Source organism: Myiozetetes cayanensis, unplaced genomic scaffold (genome assembly GCF_022539395.1).
Source record: "Myiozetetes cayanensis isolate MyiCay16 unplaced genomic scaffold, myiCay2020 scf18, whole genome shotgun sequence".
Taxonomy (NCBI): domain Eukaryota; kingdom Metazoa; phylum Chordata; class Aves; order Passeriformes; family Tyrannidae; genus Myiozetetes; species Myiozetetes cayanensis.
In genome coordinates this window covers 7,028,316-7,049,084 of record NW_026087389.1, presented here as the reverse complement: position 1 = coordinate 7,049,084, position 20,769 = coordinate 7,028,316, and the positions used below count along the sequence as shown (strand labels likewise).

General features: G+C 44.6%; 1 protein-coding gene across 3 annotated transcripts in view; it reads left to right on the top strand.

Moving 5' to 3' along the window:
- The window catches only part of SYNPR (synaptoporin), a 102,930-nt gene extending 83,602 nt beyond the window's left edge, over positions 1-19,328 (top strand). For all 3 annotated transcript variants that reach the window (XM_050312677.1, XM_050312676.1, XM_050312675.1), the window contains 3 exons: positions 7,131-7,329; positions 16,316-16,507; positions 17,543-19,328. In XM_050312677.1, the coding sequence (XP_050168634.1) occupies positions 7,131-7,329; positions 16,316-16,507; positions 17,543-17,809 (658 nt within the window). In that variant the 3' untranslated portion in view covers positions 17,810-19,328. The remainder of the gene's footprint in view (positions 1-7,130; positions 7,330-16,315; positions 16,508-17,542) is intronic.
- Positions 19,329-20,769: the final 1,441 nt, after the last annotated feature.

Below are 20,769 nucleotides of genomic sequence, written 5' to 3'. Positions count from 1 at the left end.
GGGTTGGGATCACCCACTCAGCTTTCTGAGCGCTCCCGGCATGTGTTCTATAATGAACCTTTTTTTTTTCTCTCTTCTGGTGCTACGATGGAGTACTAGGGTTTGCAGTGCTGCTACGTGCACAGTCTGGGGAGGTTTCACTGCTGTGGCTGCCACGCGCCCGGGACGCTTTCTCCCCTGGGAGTGCGACGGAGCTCTTGCACCGACTGTTTTCCAAGAGCTTTGTGAACCCAGTCACTGGGAGCAGGTCCTGCAGGAGGGATCTAAAGCTGTGGATGTGGCACTGGTGTCCTCTCCCCACCACCAAGGTTGCCCTTCTTCCAATGTCTTTAGACTCTGATGTCAGAAGGGTTTTGTGGCTTCACCTCCTGGAGGCCTGAGCACCTTGGAGAGATGTGAGGTGGAGAGGGATGGAGCAGAGGATGTGCACGGTGCCCAGCTCTGGATAGGCATGGGGGTGTGCCTGTTCTGAGCTGCCTGCACTGGGGGAATTGCCCCCTCTCCCAGGGCAGCACACCATATGGTGTGCTGGGACAGCAGCTGTGCCTGGAACCTTGTCCTGTGAAACCAGTACTGGCCAAACCTCTGCACCACAGCTATGTGCTAGTGAGGGCTGGGAACCTGACAAGCTCAGAAACTGGAAATATGAAGAGGGGAAATATTTTCCATTCTTTAGACTGGACGTAAACCAGAAGAGCATGTAAGTTGCTACAGCTTTCCTGGTCAACTTCCCAGCAGCATCTCCTGGGGATTTTCTGGTGATGCTGCTGTGGACGTGGGTTTGGGTGGGTATAAGCCACTGAAGTCAGCTGTGACAAAGGGGAGATCTTTAGGATGTTCAAATGTCCAGGATAGGAGTTAGGAATAAATGTTTGCAAAATGAAGTATGTATTTGTGTGAAACTACTGGTGGTGTTGAATTATTCTACAGTGATGTGGGCTTTTTTGGGATTTTTTTTTTTTGTCTAATAAATGGAGAGGTTTCATCAAGCAGACAGAAGTTGAAAGTGAAGTATTTCGAATACTCTTTGATCAGCCAGCTGCGTTCTTTCTTCCTCTAGAAAGCAAATAAACAAACAACCAGGCTTGGATTGCTGAGTCAGCTGGAGAAATTTAGTTGTGTTTTTGGTCTCCAAAGAAAAATGAATTTATTTCATAAGGAGAGGTATGTGGTAGAAACTCATGTGCTTCTGCTATGGAAGGGGAGAAAACTGAGGAGAAGAGGATACTGAAGGCACCTTTGGGTGCTGTGGAGTCTGGAGGGGTGTCGCTGGTAGAGTGAGGTATGGAAAACTGCTGAGACAGAAAGGATGGATAAGCACCTCACTCTCTCAAATGCCTGTGGCATCTCCAGGCAGGGCTGGGATAAATAACTTCAAGCTGCGTGGTATTAACAGGCTGGCTGCCTCAGACTAACTTCAACAGCTCCAGGATGCCTGGGTGCAAAAATTCAGGTCCTACGGGAATTGCTGGATAATGTTGATAATTTGCAGAAAATATGGATTGAGGGCAGCTGCTTAGCAGTGGCTCCCTCTGCAAGAGTTTGTGGTGTGTATGAGAGCTTGTGACACGGGTTCAGCACTGCAGGGCTCCCCCACCCTTAGGAGTCTGTCCTCAGAGAGCAGATCTGAGGGGAGGGGAAAAAAAGAAAAAGCTGCAGAGCTCACTCCATCCATCCTCCCAAAGCCTGTTCCTTGCTGTATGGGCAGCCTTGAAGATAGCCAGGATTTAGCACTGAGCATACAGGGATGCCCAGCACTGTGGGAAATGTTCTTTGCAGTGAGGAGCACTGTGTGGGCTATTCCTCCTTGGGACCAGGCATTGAAGAGTGTTGTAAGAGTCAATGGACCTCAATTTTCATTTAAACAAAAGACCTTTCCTTTTCAGACAGATTCTACTTTCACCTGAGTATTAAAGATTACTTTTGAAGTGTTTTTTCTTAATGCAGGTAATATCTCGAGAGAAGTTTTACAGGGATGATGAGCTCTGCTGTGAGAGGAAAGGCTCCCGTTTATTTGTGTTATTTCACTAAACCTTCAAAAAATCCATATATGGCACCTCAGAAAGGGTCATTTGCCCTGGGACTGGCTGGCTGGAGGCAGTGGTGTGAAAGCACATCAGCATAGTCCTCTGAAGTGAGGGAATTCCAGTGTTTTCAGGGCTAACTAGAAGAAATGCCTTTATTCTGTATCCTAGAGAAAGGAAGGTGTAAAACCTTGTCACGTTTTGTGCCTCAACAGAACAGTTTGACTTGCTAAGGGGCCCTCTGCATGTTAGCATTTCACTACTGTACTTTGAAATTTCATTTTCCCCTCATTTTGGAGACTATCAGCCAAGATAAACATTTCCCAAGAAACCCCTCCATGAGCATCACCTGCAATAACTCGTTTCCGGCAATATATTCCTCTCAGGGCTTTGCAGACGGTAAAGAGAATTGACAGTTTGACTACCAGAAACAAGTGAGGGGGAAATAAAGCCCAATGAAAGGATAATGGATCTCTAGGTTTTTGCAAGCACGTGTGTGGGTGTTGCAGATTTTGTTCCAGCATGTTGTAGACGAGTTGGGGGATGGATTACAAGATGCTATTTTCAGAAAATAGGACAACCTGCCAAAACAGAGAGCTTTTTCTGCCTGTTTTTCATCAGGTCCTAGTAAAGGAATGGAGAAACACTAATCCTCATTGAGAATTTTTGGAGGCAGAACTTTATCTGTTATTTATTAATCCACACACTGATCAAAGCCCAGGAGTGGATATCTGTTCCGGTTTATCAATACCACTTGAGCACATACTTGCTGTTAATTGCATGTTCTGTTGGCTTCAAGTCTAAGCCCTGGGTGCATTGCTGAAGGGGGAGGTTGGTGAGTCAGACATGATTAGATCACTGGGTGCTTACTCCCCTGCTTGGTCTCTTCTGTGTCTGCTGGTGGGGTGGGACATGGGACAAGGGGGGTCTTTGGGGCGGTTGGCTCTGACCATTTTTGTGCTCAAGGGTCATCGGTGGAACTAGGCTGCTTGAAAAAATGAGGGGCTATGATTAAGAGCAAGCTGTGGCTTGAATATTGTACTGGGGAAGTTTGGGAAGGAAAGGCAACTTTTCATTTACACGGAGAGAGCACAGCTCCTGCTCCCACACGCACACGTAACAGCTGTAGCTTTGTTCAGTGTGTCTGGCTTCATGTATTGTTTTCAGAGCAGGGGTAATTAGTGTCTGAAAATGTAACTGCTCTTTGCTATTGTGGAACAATGTAAAAATCCTTTTTTTTTCACTGTAAAACATTCCTGCCCTCTTTTGATCTTGTCAAGCTAGACAATACAGCTGTCTTGTCATCGCATTTCCCACGGCAACGGCAAGTTTGCCAAATGGTAGAAGAAACCTCAGAAGCCCTTAATTACTGTGACTTCATCTGTGAAATTTGACTGCATTTGGTGGACTTGCTTCTGACTGAAGTGAATTTGAGGGAATTCAGGCCTGGATGGCTTGGCAATGGCAGCTGACATTAGTGAAGGGGATGATGGCAGTAGCAATGGGCAGTGAGCATGACCTTAGTGCTGCTCTGCTGAGTGTGGAGTGCAAGGTCACATTCCTAAGTTAGCAGCTTTATTTTTGAGTAAATAGCAATACTCAAGGCACTACAAAGCAAAAAACACTAAAGGAACTTAGGGGGAGAAGGTTTTTCATTACTTGTTTCCCTAATTAAGTAAATTTATTACTGTTGTGTTCCTTATTTGCATTGTCCAATAATCAGTGAAAGATCACTTTTGCTGATGCAGCCCAACAGTATTGTCAGATGTTAACACAGTGCAGAAGATGTGGTTGCAAAGGGTCACTCTTGGGGCTCCTGGTTTTGTTTAGGAAAGGGAGAGGCAAAGGTGGAATGCAGGGGTGGTGCTGGAAATCAGAAATGCAGCAGGAGGAAGACAAGGGCCAAGCATGACTTGAAGGAAAAGGTGAGGTGTAAACAATGAGAGAAAAGAGAAGATGAAAGAAAAATAAGTCAGAGGAAGTAAGAGGCACAACAGGTAGAATTACATCAAAAGTGGGAGGCAGAGGTACAGGTAATTAATTTTTTGTGAGTCATCACCAAACCATCCTGCCCCCAGAAAGGCTGACTCAGCAACATCAGTGGAAAAAGTCAGAGCTTTCTCTCCAAGGTGCCATTCCAGATCAGAGGTTTCTATTAGTGAAACTGGATTTTCTGTCACTGATCCTCCCCTGCTTTAAAAAAACTTTTCAGATGTATCCTGTTATGTCAGCATCCACCCTAACCACCCCAGGGCTTGGCTTCCTCACTTCTCTTCCCTGCCACATCTCCTCTTCCCAGTTCTGAATCATGGTTTATTTTGGGGCCCTTTGCACAACAGAGATCTCTGTTGTTTGGGCAGAGGTGAGGTGGCCACAAGAGACACCAATTACTGCACACTCTCTTAGAGGATGGGGAAATCTAAAAAGAAAAGGAAATGAATAAAAATAGCTTGATGGAAGAAGGTTTCTGTGATCTCGGATCCCTGACAGATGCCTGGCCACAAAAGCACTGCTAGGAAGATATGAGTGTGATGTTCATATATTACCATTTTTTTCTGACTTATGATTCAGAACTAAGGTGAAGTCAGCAAAACAGGGATAGAAAAGGAAAATGGATTCAGTTACTTTACTGTATTCTGTAAAGGCTGGTGTTTGTTAATTATGAGACTGGAGGGGGCTGTGGTGACCATGGACAGTCAGAGGGACAGGGATGGGCAGCAACTCCCAGCCTAAACCTTGATAGAAGCATTCCTTAAGTTATTTCCTCTTTGATATACACAGGAGTTTGAACACATGTGTTGCCTGGTGTGCTGTTCCAGGGCTCCAGGGGAGGACAGGAAAAAAAAATACCATAAAGACATGTTTTACAGAATAAAATGCATGCAGAATTGCCTCCCCCTTTTTTTTTTTCATTCCCAGGGCACTTGGATTGTATTTAATGTAGCTCAGCCCAGTTCCATAGTGCTTGTGCAACTGATGTGAGGGAGGTGGTAACATACATAAAACCACAGAACTCACCCCATTACAGCAAAGCCTGGCTTTTGCTGCTCTCAGCTGGAAAAGCAGATCCTGCACTCTGCAGCAAGACCCTTTAACAGCAGCTGTGGTACCTGAGTGTGACCCTTCAAACACAGCAAATGTCAGAATCAGAAAAGGCTGATTAAGCATTTGGAGGTTTGGACCAACAACAACAGCCAACAAAAGAAAACCCACCCAACCTTAAGTGTTGGTTTGCCAAGTCTGGGCTGACAGGGAGACCTTTGTTCTGCAGGTAGATGAGAACACAGGGTGATCCCCACCTCTGGTTTGGCTCACCGTTGCAGGTGTCCTTCCTGCCTAGACTGCAGCCCCATGGTCTGGGTGGGATGTGAAAGCTGCCTTGAGCCCTGACAAGGACTGTGAGGACAGCCTCTGGCTACACAGCATTGCATTCCTCTGGGGAAAGGGGGATGGAGCCACGTTTCTTACTGATCCAGAGCTTCATAAAGGCTGTTTTCAAGGGGTTTTGAAAGAGGTTCCTGGTTTCATTCTGTTTCAATACAGCACTCAAGCAGCTGTGCATGAGGGAAGCAGAGAAAGCTTTATTTTTAGACCATGCAAATCTTTCCATTATCGTGGTGATGGTTAAAACAAAGCCACTTTCTCTCCAGGCTGCAAAATTGGCATGACAGGCAGTAGGAAATCTTCCTTCCCCTTTTTTCCCGAATTTTAGAAAACAACAATAAGCCCTGACAGAAAGTGTGTTTGCAGTGATGCCAGGAAGCTTAGAAAACAAGTCAGGAAACTGATCGTGAGCAGTCGGGTCTCTCTCATGTGTTCAGTTTTCATCAGGCTTTGCTGGGTTTGTGCAGGGAATGCAGCTCAGCCACTGCTCATCTCCACAATCTGAGCAGACTTGTTTCTTGTTTTCATCCCACCACTACAACAATGACAGAAGCTCAGGGAAGTAATTGCCTGAGGCAAATAGCAGGCGTTATGTATCAGCCACTGATGAAGAAGTTCTGCCTACATGTTTGGGTACACTTAGTTTGGACCAGCAAATGCAAAAAGTCATGCAATCCTCTAATGTCCATTAATCCATCTTCTGTGATTTCTGCTGTGGGCACTTTGTTTTCCTCTGGGGACCTAACTTTTTATTTAGGTATATATTCGTGGCTGCTGCTGCTATTGGCTTGCTGTTGCATACATTAATTGCCATTGAGCAGAGGAATGTCTCCCCAAGGGCCTAATCCTTTCTCAGCACCAGGTCATCAGTTCTGTAATTGCTGCTGATTTCATCCCCTCAGAAAACCGTGATCCTTTGTCGAGTCCCTCGTCCCCACTGATGTTAATCTGGGCCATTCAATAGGACCTGCCAAAATGCACCCTCCATGGATCTCCTTTCTTTTTCTGAATCAGAAATTAAAATTATTACAGCAAAATAAGACTCTGGCAGGAGCTTTTGTACAGAACTACGAATCTATTAGCTCGGTCACTGATTGCAAACCAGTGCATGAGTACAAGATTAGGGTTTACATTGCTTAAACCAGGGCATGCAGACTTTTTCTTTGATCCAAGTTGTGTATTTTTGCTGCAGCTTGATTTTAAAAGCTTTTAATGTAGAAGCACTATGTGGCTTAGCCCTATGGGCTAACAGCCACAGGTAGCTCTGCACTAGGCAATTTTACACAAGGAATCCGTGAACGTCCAAACATGGGTGTCTTATGGGCTTAGTATAGAGGATAAGACCTGTTTTCTGCTGCCTTAATTGTAAGAATTTGAGAATCAAATTGTTCCTCATTTTATCCTTTTTTCAGTTGTTGCCATGGCAAAACCCCGGAGAGGACGGGGAGGGTTGTACCAAACCATTGGAACATCAGCTTTTCCCTGGGATTGTTTAAAAGATGTGCTCAGTTGCTCAGTCTCACCTCGACACTCACCTGTAACCTCACGTGTACGAGCAGCTCTGAAGAGCACAACCCACAAGGCTACTCAGAGGGCCAGTTATTCACGGGGATCAATGCGCATCAGGAATGAGATGGAAACAGAGCAAACGTATTTATCTTTATTCAGATAACAGTTTCAGTCTTCTGTACTTCACCTGCTGCTCTTTGGGTTGTTTTCCAGGTTGCATCAAGTAAATTTTGAGGCTCCCACTTGTGAAGGCAAGCGCAAAGAAACACTCGCCTTGATAGGAGACTTCTCATCTTCGGCGGAGTTCTTCGTCACCATTGCAGTCTTCGCCTTCCTCTACTCGCTGGCTGCCACCGTGGTCTATATCTTCTTCCAGAACAAGTACCGTGAAAACAACAGGGGGCCTCTAATTGTAAGTGTGCCTTTGCAGGGTTTTCAGGCATAGGTCTTACCTCCTGCTTTTTTGATGGTTGAGGCTGTGGCGTGGTCCGGGAGACCCAGGTGGCCAAATGCCCAAAGCACCTCTGCATTCACCTGCTTTTTTTTTATCTTAATGATGACTTACAGTTGTAACCCAAAGGGTAACAGAGACTATATGCAGGTGGAGTTTAGTCCTAATCCTGTATGTGCTTATGCAATTCCCTCTTATCTCCCACTACCTGCAGTGATGACATTCACACAAATAATGAACGTGTATCTGAGTGATTGCAGGATCAGGGTCTGAGCCCTATGTCTGTGACAGCAGAGCTTCACTGGTGGGGAAAAAAGGGAAGAGCAGATTTTGGGCATGTCCTGGCAGACAGATGAAAACATGCCCTGATCAAAGCGTAGCTAGAGAGATTACTTATTGCTAATTACTGCCGGGTTCAGCCAAATTATTTTGCTTTGGAGAATTATGTGGCTGTTTTTCCAGTATGACACTGAGCTCCCAGCATGTTTGTGTCTCAGTGCTGGTTTATGAGCCTTCCAGTTATCATCGTCTGCACCCATCAAACTGTGGCTGTTCGTGCCTTTATTTTTTCTTTTACTGATTCCTGAAGGCTTGTGATAAAAAGCAAGTGCCGCTGTGCATTTATTTTCTCGTAAGTTGAGACTGTAAAGCCAGTGAGGGCTATTTTGTTCCAGGTGTCTGTCACCTGTCAGTGTATCGTGCCCCATGGTACACCCCATGGTTTTGCTGGGCTGCTGAGGGCCGTGTGCTGACCCTCACCTGCACTGAAGTTGGGTCAGGTCTCTTCATCTGTGGGTTGCATCACAGTCTCTCTTCCATGGACAACCCTCTCCCCTGTGGCTGCAAGGATGGGGTTACACTAAGAGAGAGAAAATACTCCTCTGAAGTGTTGATGTGAAGAGAGTGATTCCAAAGGAATTTGGGGAGTTTATCATGGACCAGTGTCAGGAAAGAGTTAGTCCTGGATTTCAGAAAAATCTAAAGTTTTTGACTAACAGAAACCAGACACTTGGCTGAGGCTTGTGCCTTAGGTGACTAAAAGGCACCAATAAAGAATATCAGAAAAGTATAATAGGATGAAAAATAAATCACCAGTGCAGGAAAGCTGAACCTATTAAAGGAAATAACTACAGTAACAGTCAGCAAAAGATTAAACTGTAGGAAGGTAGACTTTGCATCGTGGGGTTTTGAGGGAAAGATTTTCCTGCTGCAATGAGCTGTTTTCTTGAAGTTTGCATAATTCAAAACTGATGAATTGTTACAAAAAAATTCTCCTTTCATATCGAAGGAAATTAATCCTCTTCATTTGGGGGTTGTTGGGACCTTTCATCTCCTAGGAATGGTGAGGAAAGGTGGGAAAATCTTCAGAGAGAAGGGGAAGAAGAGGCAAGATAAAGGGGTCCCTTCCAAAATAGCAAATAAATAATGTACCTTGCTTCCACTTGATTCAGTTGGCATCAAGTATCTCATTTCAAACTGTCTCATCAAAGAGTTAAGTTGCAGAGTTCTACCATCTTACTTTTCTTGCAGCTGATAATTCTTTCTTTTGAACAACCACATTATCCTCTGTCACAATAAGAAAATGGAAAGAGAAGCCCTAGTATATGTCAGATAACGGTGTGGCCATCTCCCTGTGTCCAGAACTTTCTTGAAGCAGCTGCTGCAGTGATATTGTCACAGGATGCACAGCACAATCCGCTGCAGCGTTAACGTCTCATTGATTTGATTTGTTCTGTGTAATGGATTATAATTGAATCTACAGGTTAAATTTAACCACTGTCTGTTACCAAACCCTTTGTTTGCAATTTCCCAGTCTTTAAACCAAGCCTAAATGACCTTATTTGTTCAGAATACAAAGATGCTTTTGAGTTCGTTCTACAGCAAAAGCAGTTCCTGCCGGTCAGTGGTGTTGGGAAGCGGCTGAGGGTTATTGTCAGCTTACGCCTGACAGGAGGGGAGTCCCATCTGCTCCAGCCACACACTCCAGCATCTCCTTTCCACTGCCAGCTCTGTTCTATTTGGTATTTTTAGAAGAAAGAACCATTTTTGCCTGGAGCACATCCTTGCTGGTCTCCCTGGAGACTGCCCAGTGCAATGATTGCGGCACCACAGCCTGACTGAGAATGGGGTGTGAGTCCCTCTGTGCAGCGGAGTTGTAGGCAAAATGAAGAGCCCCAGGCAGAGAAAAAGCTGGCAGCTGTAGCCAAGAGGAATTCAGGGGTCAAGGAAAACTCAGAGTGAAAACCAGCTTCTTACGGCTGCAGTGCTCACCTAAGGGATGTCACACGTTGTGCGAAGGAGGCGGGCGATGTATCCTCCAGCTCCAGGCAGATGCTGCACAGAACTGACGTGTATCAGATCAGATGTGTGAGTATGTCTCATCCCTGAGATTGTTCCTTCCAAAGAAAAGTGCTGCAGAAATCCGTGCTGCTTTGTGCGCTCCTGAGTCCAGCAGCCAGTCCCTGGCACGTGTTGGTGCAGGAGGCAGGGCAGCCCTCATTCTCTTTCATCACCAGGCAGAATCTGTGCATCAGGCACTGTTTCCAGACTACCAGTGTTTTGCCTCTTAGTGAAGAGTTAGAAGATGATAGTTTCATCCATCCTTGCTTCTGCTCCAGTGCCTGATCACAATTTCATAGTTAAAAGCATTCTTGCTTTAAGGCTTGTGCTTCCTCTTGGCTTGATATTTCCTCAGTCTGGAATGACATCTGCCTTTAAGCAGCACTCTCTCAAGGCTGCCTTTCCTTCTAAAAAATTTTCAGGATTTGAAAAATGAGTACGACAGAAAAAGTGGAGAGAGTCAAAAAACCCCTTTCATTTGAAATTTTTAAATATTTTTTCAAAAGCCCTTGCACAGATAGTCAGAGCACCATCAGTGCATTACCAAATTGCAGCAGCCTGACTGGGTGCAAAAGATAAGATTCTAAGGAATTTAATGACCTCTAAGTCATGAGAAACTTGCTGGGAAAATTTCAGTCACAAATGTTTCAATTTACCTTGTTTATACAGATACAGGGAAACGAACTGCACGTGCTGATATCTCAGCAAAGCATCACTTTAACTGTGGAAAAATATTTTAGTGTTCAGTGTGAAGTGAGACGTCATGGCAAAGAAATATTCCCAGTGGGAGAAGCAGTTAACTCCTTCCCTGGCTGTTTGAATGGCACCGGGCTGTTTTATTCACTGTGCAGTGAGCCATTTCTGTTGCTGACTTTACCTGTCGGGTTTTGGGGATAAAAGTCTTCCTTTTGGTCCCTCAGGGCCTCGGTTGTGTTACTCATGCATGATGGAGGTGGGAGTTACCCCTTCCCACGGGGCTGGCAGCACCAAGCCCTTGCCATGTCACCCTCTGCTTCCCTCACTGGCTCCGTGAGAGATCATGTAGGGGGGTTCACACAGGCAGATAAACCCTAGAGAGAACCTTGGATTCCCAGTTTCTAAAGGAACAAGAGCCAGGTTACAAGGGATTAAATACCTAATAGATATGTGCAACGTGTTTCTGAGGTCTACAAACCACAGCTGTGATTTTAATTCCATTGCAAACTCCCTCATAATGTGCGTGTACAGTGAGGAGCTGGGGACTCGCCTCGGTGGTTACAACAAGTGCAAGGCAGTTTCTCAAATGACTGATTAGAGCTCAAGAGCCAGAAACATTCTAAAGAAATTAATTGGAGATGGTGACTTAGATTTTAATGAATGGGATGTACGAAATCCCACCGATTTTCTCTATATCCCCATCTCTCAGACCATCCTAAGCTGGTTTCCACTCACATAACACCATGTACCTGGGGGAGGCATTGCTGGTTCGTGGTGAGAGTAGAGATGAGCTGCAGCCTGGGACTGCCACCCCAAACAGCTGTTTTGTTGCTCTGCTTCATATCTGTACATTTGGAGCTGCTTGCAAGCAGAGAGTAACCAACCCAACAGTCCTGTGCTGAAGTTTTTAGGGCATCAGGGATAGGATGCTTCCATATATCTCTCAGAAAATAAAGAACAGTCACAGTCAATGCTTATCGGTCCCCATCACTCAGACTTCTTACTTTTTCCATATTTTCTTTACCCCCTATGTGCTCTATTTAAAATCCTCTTTCTGACAACCCTATGTGCCTTCAGGTTTGTCTTTGGGAAGTTACAGATTGGCCACGGAAAAACACATGCAGTCAGGTATAAATGTAAGTGTAAATCACTTTATTAATATCCCAATCAATTAAAATAAAAGCATAAAATTATTTCACCAAGAAAGGTGACGATATAGCCCGAAAAGAAATATTTCATTTTTATAGTGATTACTTGATAATCTCATTCTTATGGTGCATAAAGATGCTTACATGTTAAGAAGATGAGATCTTTCCTTTGCATCTGGAGTCCTGTGAATAATCACATTAAGCAGAAAGGCATTTGGTTCTTTACGTATGTTGCAGATCAAGTGAGTTAAGTACACCCTGGTTTGCTCTTTGGAGATCTCTTTGATTAAACATGTTATATTTCCTCACCTTTGTCCAGCTTTCTAGAAGATAGATCGAAAAAGAATGAGGAGCTGTCTATGAAAACAAAGACTGAATACTTTGCAGTTACAAAATTAAATTAGGAAGAATCTGAATAATTCTTTGCATTTCAAAGTGCTGTTTCAGCCTGCTGTTGTCATCTCCTTTTTGAAACACAAGCCAGGGTAACCTTGCTGTACATGCTGGTGCGTCCCAAAGGACCCTGCACTTCCCTGCCAGAAGCAAGCTTGCAAGGCCCTACACTATTGCAAGAAGCATGTAATTCTTTCAGAGCTTCATTCGGCAGAAAATCTGTGGTGGGACCTCATTCAAACCAGAAAAGAGCTAAAATGCCACTGTAGGAAGGCGTTTGCTGCCTGCAGCAATCTGCTGTTGGCCGCTTTCCCGGGCTGGGACCGGGGCTGTGGCTCTGGCTGGGGTAGTTCCTGAATTTTTAGGTTGGTTGTGACTGTGACAGCAACTCCTCTGAATGGTTTGCCGCTGGTGGGGTAAAGAAATCTCCCTCTGCTCCTGCATGGCTGGCCATGAAACCTGTTGGCAGCAGTAGACAGGCACTGGCTGGGAGGGGTTATGGCCTCTGGCATTTGAGGAGTTGCTCCCGTAGATGCTGTAACTGTGCAAGAGGGTTTTCTTGAATGGAGAGGTTTTGTAGCACGAGCCCTGCATGGAAGCCAGTTAGGAGCCAGCAGCTGTGAGTTGGCAAGGGAGGAGGGATGCCACACACACCCCAGCCAGGCCAGAGCCGAGGCTTTGCTGGTTTTCAGGCATGACGGGCCAAGATCATCCTGCCAGACTTGGCTGGGAGGCAGAGCAGGGCACAGAGTGCACACAGGGACATGTGTGTCACAGCCTGCAGGGGCTGCTGAAGCCACCACCCAGCTCAGAGCAGATGAAACACATCCCCTTTCCAAGAGAACAAGTGGCTTCTGCAGATGCTTTTGTCTGGGTGAGGTTGTGCTTGACACTGGGGAATCCAAAACTGCACTCAGGAGGCTTAAGTGGCTCTAAGTGACTGCCTCGTCCAAAGAGGGACATTTTGCAAAAGCCAGTGACTCGATAGCAAGGAGGAATATTTCAGTTATTGTGAAAAGGCATGCACAGTTCTATTCTAAAACATATAATGTATTCAATTGTTCCAAGTAGGCATTTTTGGCAAACTCAGTAATAAGAAGTTTCAACTAGAAAAAGGCAGCGAGAATTTTTTGTTGTTGTTGCGAATACTTCAGGATCTTAAAAACTCCCTCCTTGGATATTCACTGTATTTTAAATTTTGGTTTTTTTGCTTTTCCCTACACGTTCCTATCTTGCCTCCTTCCCAAAGGCACCTGTAGGCAGAGCAAAGTATCTCAGCTGAGATCTGAGAGAGAAACTTTGCAATTAGGAGTGTAGTGTAATCGTATAACAATACACACTGAAGAGATCTGTAGACACCACTTCAAGAGAGCAACTACAAAAATTACTTTGTTCCAAAGGAAAAAAAGACTCACCCATGCTATAGGGATATTAAACATTGAAATGCAAGATTTGTTTTAGTATGCAGGCACTCTGGCCTTAATTACCAAGGAGAAATTCCCCAGATAGACATTAAGCCACAGAACAGCTTAGCTTGAAATTCACTTTTATTTTCAGCATGTCATTATCTTGTAACTCTCTTCCACCCAGAGCTGTGAAAATGTTCAGCCAGAAATCCAAACCCACTTGAAAACGAGAGGTTCAAGTTCCAGCCAAAGCTGAAGGTTCACAAAGAATCAAAATAAATAGAAAGATGCAAGTTTACTCTAGTCATAGAATCATAGAATTATACATTTTGCTCCCTGCCTAGTGCAGAGGAGGCAGAAAAAATCTTCCAGGAGCCTGAGTCCAGCCACGTAGCCTTGGTGAGAGCACCTGCTGAACAAATCCAGGTGATCCATTAGCCTTCCTGTGCTGTCTTCTTGAGCAGCTGTTGGCCGTAGGGCAAAGGGGCTGCATGGTTTCCTCTTCTGGTCCCACTGTGCCATCTTTCCCTCTTGGCCAGACTTTACAGTTTTTAGGAGTTCGTCTATACAAGGGCTGATCCCAGCACCCCAGGAACAAGGACCCTTTCCCCAAGGCTCTGACCTGCTCTGAAATAGGGGAATTAGTGGCAGAGAGGGCAGGATTAGGCTTCTGTGAACACCCTGGCACAGGGGAACAGAGGAAGTCAGCAGAAGGCTGGAGCTTGGGGTGTGATGGAGAAGACAAGATGCAAGAAATAACGTGAAATAGTTAATGCCTGTAAGACCAGCCCCTCAACTGCACAGTGCCATGGGATGTTCCTAGAAGGACTTGCAGCCCAGGACCTGGGCTACCAGCAGTTAGAGTGAGGTGCTCTTGCAGATGTAGTCATTTGTGCCACGAGTTGTGCAAACACCTCACCAATATGAGGTCAGGGCCTGTGAGTTCAACAGCAGGTCTGAACTCCTGCTGTTGTCACCTGCTTGAAGAACTTGGCTTGCTTTTAAAACTTATCTCTTTTTAGCAAGTTTAACCTCCTGTGTTGCATTAGTTTTAGTCAGTTTGTCTCGGTTTGATTCAAATTTCTACCTGCTGTTATGTGTTTAATTTATTGGCATTGCCAGTGCACTGATTGCAGAGCTGGATTTAGCTTGCAAAGGCTCTGAGCATGGTGACACTGGGAGAGGGTTGCTTGTCATTTAAAAAACGTAGTCCCCAAAACTCTGTGGCATCCCCATTTTGTCAAGTAGAACCTGTATGGGGGCTTGGCATCTGGGTCGATAGCATGTCAAGCCTCACAGCAAATAAAGAGCATCTCCCATCATGATCCACAGCCCCGCAGATATCTGGTGTTTCTACCAGCTGGAATTTTTAGGAAGCATTTGCAATTGAACTGTTGCCTCTAGGAGTCCATTTCTCATTCAGTAACCACTAAGACATATGAGATACGATAATTTCTTTTGCTGGAAATCTCCCTGAGAAGAAGAATTATTCTGGGCTATATGCCTCTGCTGATGCAGAGTCTCTTTGGGTGTTAAGATAGTTGTCAGCTCCTGGGCTTCACGCTCTTCGAGAGAGCCCATTTGGGCAGCATGAAGGAGGTCAAAGCTCAGTGGCAGACACAGGCCTGCAGAAAACAAATTGTTAAAAGAGAAGGATGTACCCTTTGGGAAAGCATCCAAGCACAGTTAATTTAATCCCATCTGTGTGAGCGGAGACATCCTTTGTTCATGGCTTGCTTGTGCAGGGGGTTTATTGACTGGTGCCTCTTCCCTCATGACAGAGACTCGCGCCCTCCATCCCTACAGTGCCCTGGAGAGCTCCTTCCTAAACCTCAGGTGCTTGTAGAAGATGAGAGTGATGTTTCCTGGGGATCGTTTATTTCTTTGGATAGTGACCCAAAACACCGTGTTCTTAATGAGCGTTTTCCCTTCCTTCCATGTACACCTTTACTTTGCCAGGGGGAAGGGGAAGCAGCCCCATGGGAGGTGGGATATCAAGACGCAGCGATGCAGTTAGTGGTATGTTAGACTTTGGCACCTCTGCCATCTGTTGTGGGCTGACAGATGGGATGAAATATGACAGCAGAAAGGCTCTTCTGTTTTAGCAAGACACAAGAAAGCTTGAAAAATCACACCTCCTCCCTCCTTTCCCCCCAAACCCACACAACAACAGTGTCACTTGGCCACTTGTTCTGGCTAAGACAAGGAGAAGTTTATGCCTGTGCATGCTCCTGAGAGTCTTCTGAGGGGAAAGTGAGCAGAGTGGATCAGAGCAGAGCTGCTCAGAGGTGCTGGATCCTGAAGGGACTGCCACACCTTCTCCCCTCTTTTCACGTGGATGGGAATTGGGAACAAATGCTTTACCGGGCCAGAGAGGAGCTGAGGAGTCTCTGCTTGGCAAGTCTTGCTGTTTATTTGCTCACTCATGATAATTAGTGGCTGCATGGCTTGTGCAGCAGAGACATTTGGCCTTACCTGTGGCTGGTGAGAAAACTCCTCATCTGGTAGCTGAGGATTAGCCAGTTTCAGGTTCTCCCTGAGATGGAAACACTTGCCATTGGAAACCCACCCTGACTGTCTGTAGGAGCAACCAGGGCAAGGCCCAGCCCTCAAGGGCCCAGCTCCTTTACAGGTATGTATATTTTGTAACTGATTACAATTCATCATCCAGGTGCAGTGAACAGCCACGTTTTCTAGGCGGCTCAGCATCCTGGGAACCGGCCTGGTGTTTGTGGGAATATGGCCTCAAGGTCAGAGATGCAAAAGGGCTGTGCCCCATTAGGCATGTTGGGCACTTCTGAAAATTAGCTCTATTAGTGGAACACAACGTTCCACTAAGTAACAAGCTCTTGGTTTCTCTTTCCCCTCTGAAACAAGCTTTCGGTTTTCTGGTGACTTTTAATATCTTTTTTTTCCTCCCAATGGACACACCAGTATAATGCTTCTAACCAATTTGTCTTTTAGGATTTCATTGTGACAGTGGTCTTCTCGTTCTTGTGGCTAGTGAGCTCATCCGCTTGGGCTAAAGGACTGTCAGATGTAAAGATTGCGACCGACCCGGACGAGGTGCTGTTGCTGATGTCTGCCTGCAAACAGCAGTCCAACAAATGCTTGCCTGTTCGCAGCCCTGTTATGTCAAGCCTCAACACTTCGGTTGTAAGTGACTTCGATTGCTGCTCTTCGCCCTTACCTTGCAATGTATTTTCATCTTTTACCCGTGTATTGACCTAAATCGGCTGGTGCAAACCAGTTAGCTGACATGATTTAATTGGAAGTAAAGTCTTGCTGCGGGGAAAGGCAGGCTGTGACTCACCACAGCTCTGCCGTGGAGCGGCAGTGGGATGAGTGTGCGGGGTTGGGATGGGGAGAAAACAGTGTCTGTCCAAGTGCATTGGTCTGCCTCTCTGCTTTTAACTTGCTGCAACGCTTTTGAAAAGGGGTCTTTGTGCTCCCTTAGGAAGAAAAGGTTTTGTGCCTAATAGATTCCTTTAAAAATCCCCCAAAAAGCAACATAAAATTGGTCTTCAGAATGTTTTTAAAAACAAAAACAAACAAACAAACAAAAACACACACACACAACACCTCCAGGCCAGGTGACCAATTACCATCTCTCTTTTTAATTAGTTTCTTTCAATTTTATCTTTCCACAGTTTCTTTAAACTAGATTGTGTTTTCAGACAAAAAAATATTTTGGCCTAAAAACTTTCCCTTTTTTTTTGGAAACAAAGAGGAAAGCAGGCACATTGTGAACTGCAGCTAGCTAAGGGAGGTAAATTTAGGTATTCGCTCCAAAACCGAGAAAGTTTCCCATCAGATTTTGGGAGAATCCTGGAATTATTTAGGTTGGAAAGAAATCTCTAAGATCAAGTCTAATCATTAACCCAGCACTGCCAAGTCCAGCACTAAACCGTGCCCCAAAGTGCCACATGTACACATACCTCCAGGGATGGTGACCCCACCACTTCCCTGGACAGCCTGTTCTGTGTTTGACAACTCTTTCAGTGAAGAGATTTTTTTCTGATATCAGTTTTGAACCTCCCCTAGCACAACTTGAGGCCATTCTCACTTGTCCTTGAGAAAGACAGACTGGGAGCAGCTTCGACTTCTCCCAGGACCGTGCAGGGTCCATTATGTTAGGGTGGGCTGTGAGACCGTGGCTGTTGGTGATGAGCTCCTTTTCTTCCCACCCAGGTCTTTGGCTACTTGAACTTTATCCTCTGGGCAGGCAACATTTGGTTTGTGTTTAAGGAGACGGGCTGGCATTCCTCAGGCCAGCGGCACCCTGCGGACACCATGGAGAAGCAGCCCGGTGGCTACAACCAAGGTGGCTACAACCAAGACAGCTACGGGCCAGCTGGTGGCTACAACCAGCCAGGCTCCTATGGCCAGGTGGGTGAATATGGCCAGTCCCAGAGCTACGGCCAGAGCGGGCCAACCTCCTTTGCTAATCAAATTTAGCGTTCACGCAGCGCAAGCTCTTGCATCCCTCACGTGTAGAGAGTTTAACAGGTCTCAAGTTTCAGTGGCACCAGATTTTTAAGGGTTCTACATAAATTAATACTACAACACGGTGGTTGATCTCTATTGAAGGTCTAAGCCCACCTCCTGTGGCAGATGGGAGGTGGCTGGTGGGCTGGAGTTGGCCTTTTTTCCCTGACTAGCCAGATAACAGGGGATGTGCTCCTCACAGGTGGTGACCTGGAGTCAGTGTTGTAGTACGTACTGTAGAGATAACTTTATGGTAGTTTCGTATGTGTCAAGATGGTAGAAGCATTTTGTAGCCTCAAGTCTGTAGTATTTAATATGCATAATATAATTGAATTTCCTTCTGCATTTTGGTGAAAAACGGAAGTGTTTTACTATGATTTCTACAGATTATTCTGTATATCCATGCATGTAACATTGCACCTAAATTTTCAAAACTGCCTGTCTGTGACTCTTCAGAGCACTTGTTTTGGTTATACCTTTTTGTTTCAGAAGATTTTACTATTATTTCAGTTAACTGAGACATCCATCCGTAATTTAGTGCATGGATAAGCAGTTTCATACTACCAAATGTCTGGACTGTGTAAATGGAACTTCTCGACTTCTGCCACTGCATTTTGTTAAATGTCTGTTTAAAAGAAGTATGCATCTTTTATATATTTTGCAGAGTTGAATATATGGCTTACCCAAGTTCTGAATGCTTTGTAACTAAACTGTTTTTCCTTGACATGGCATTCAGTAGTATATATGGTACCTGACCAATGTTTATTCCATTTAACTCAGCTAAGTATTCATTCTATAAATCACTATTTCTATGGATGTTTTGTGAATCTTTTAACGTGAGCTGTGGAGAATAAGGACCAAGTAACTGTGTTATATGTTTACAAAGGTATTTATTTAACTAAGATAACAGAGGTGCAGATATCAGTATACAAAACCATGTGAAAATGCCCTGTTGCTTGATACAGCAACATGAAAACCGCACGTATTGTTGTGACCTTACAAAGCAGAAGTATTTCTTTATGCCCTCTTATAAGAGAAGAAAACCTTTCTGTCCGTGCTGTTTCGAGATTGTTAGATATCCCTCTGTTAGGTCGCTGCTCTGAGCACTAGCTTGGTGCTACTGGAGAATGTAACTGGATTGACCAAATAACCCAGGCTCAGAGGAACTCATCCTAAAATAGCCAGAGCCAGACTTGTAGCCTGTTTGGATTCCTCCCTGGGAAATTCAACCCTCCCTCACTATGGCATATGGGACGTGTTGACACGAATGAAAGCCTGAAGCACAATATACTAATCAAAACTGATCATCTGCATTTCTAGATCAAAGTGTATCAGTATATAATCTTATTGTATGAGCTGTAATGTTGAAAGCATCTTAGCTTAAAACAGCTTAGTCTCTTCTATGATTGTTGTAACCGATTTATGGCTACTCGGTGGATGAATCTATATTGTGATATCTATTTGACCCTAATAAAGTTATTGCATACAATGCATGTTTTCAGAGTATGTTAATATTGAAATGTCACTGCAAAATGACGAAGATAGCTATTAAAGAAAAATAACTATTCCCGTGCCTGACCTCATTGGTCACATTCTTACTGTTTTCCAACACTTTTATGAAGACTGTTTTAATGTACAGTGGAGTACAACACTTCTACAGACACCTGTTATTAAAGGTCAGTATCACAAGTTCTAAAAAAAATTAAAAGTGTGCAGTTTAATACCTGCCTGCCTCGTTACCTCTTTCCCCCTGTCAGTAGGACTAGCCCAGTACTGTGCTAACCATCCCTGTTCTGTGGGTTGCTGGAAAGTCATGTTTGAGGTGTAAAGAAGACAAACTGGAATATCTAAGTGTCCTCATATTTCAAATGACAGCAAAATACAATTTTCTGGGTAAATGAAAACTTTTATTTTGACTCTCAGTTCTTTTCTTTGGAGTTTTGGTTTTGGTTTGGGGTGGGGGTTTTTTTGGGTTTTTTCTTTTTTTTGTTTGTTTGTTTCTTTGGTTTGTTTTTTTAAGTTTGTAAAAAATTTAGATACAGGCAGGTCAGGAGAAAGTGAAATGCATGTGTGGCAAGAGGTGAGATGGGTTGTGTGCTCTTCATGCCTCCTGCTTCCACTCTCATTTTTAATATCATTCTTTTGAACTCCCTTTGTATTAGTTAATCAGGAATCAGGATCAGAATCAGGAATATCCCAAGCTTGTTTGTCTGAGCCTCTCCACTAGAAATAGATAGTTTTTTTGTGTCAGCTATCTTTTGCTTCGTGAACTTTTCCACCCCAACTAGCAGGGTCCCATTGCCAAACTTTTCTGTCCAGTGCTGGGGGTTGGAAACAAGTTTTGCTTCTGTTTATTCCTGCATTTTGAACAAACTGAAATCCTTGTGTAACCATGTGAACACAGGAACTGCAACTTTTAAACCCTCAGGAGTTCACACCCCTGGAGAAAGGGCAGTTTCTAATACAAGACTGAGAACAGAATGGAACAGAATTAAGATTATGTCTTATTTTGGGTACTATTTGTGTAACTTCAGATATAATTTTTTCTCATGAGGGGCAGAATTGGGGGAAAAGTTGACAAAAGTCAACATGTTTTCATGAAAGACTTGCCATTTGCTTTACCCAGTTGGCCAGATCTTCACAGGTACGTTGGCTCCTTGCTGCCATGCAGAACAGTTGAGCTGGTTGTTACCCTTTGGGGACTGTAGTCTTCACTCTGAATTAGAAGAGAAGTCTTTTCATCTATAGCTTCTTGGATTAATATAGTATGGCAGCAGCAAAAGTGAAAACAAAAACTTGTCTGTGTTACATAAGAAAATGTATCTGAATGTTTCCTCCGTGTTCTTCTGGATTCAAGTCTTACCACAGCCTTTTGCAGTTGCTGAGAAATTGGAAGTTGATTTGAACTGGAGATAGTGACTGTATAGCGA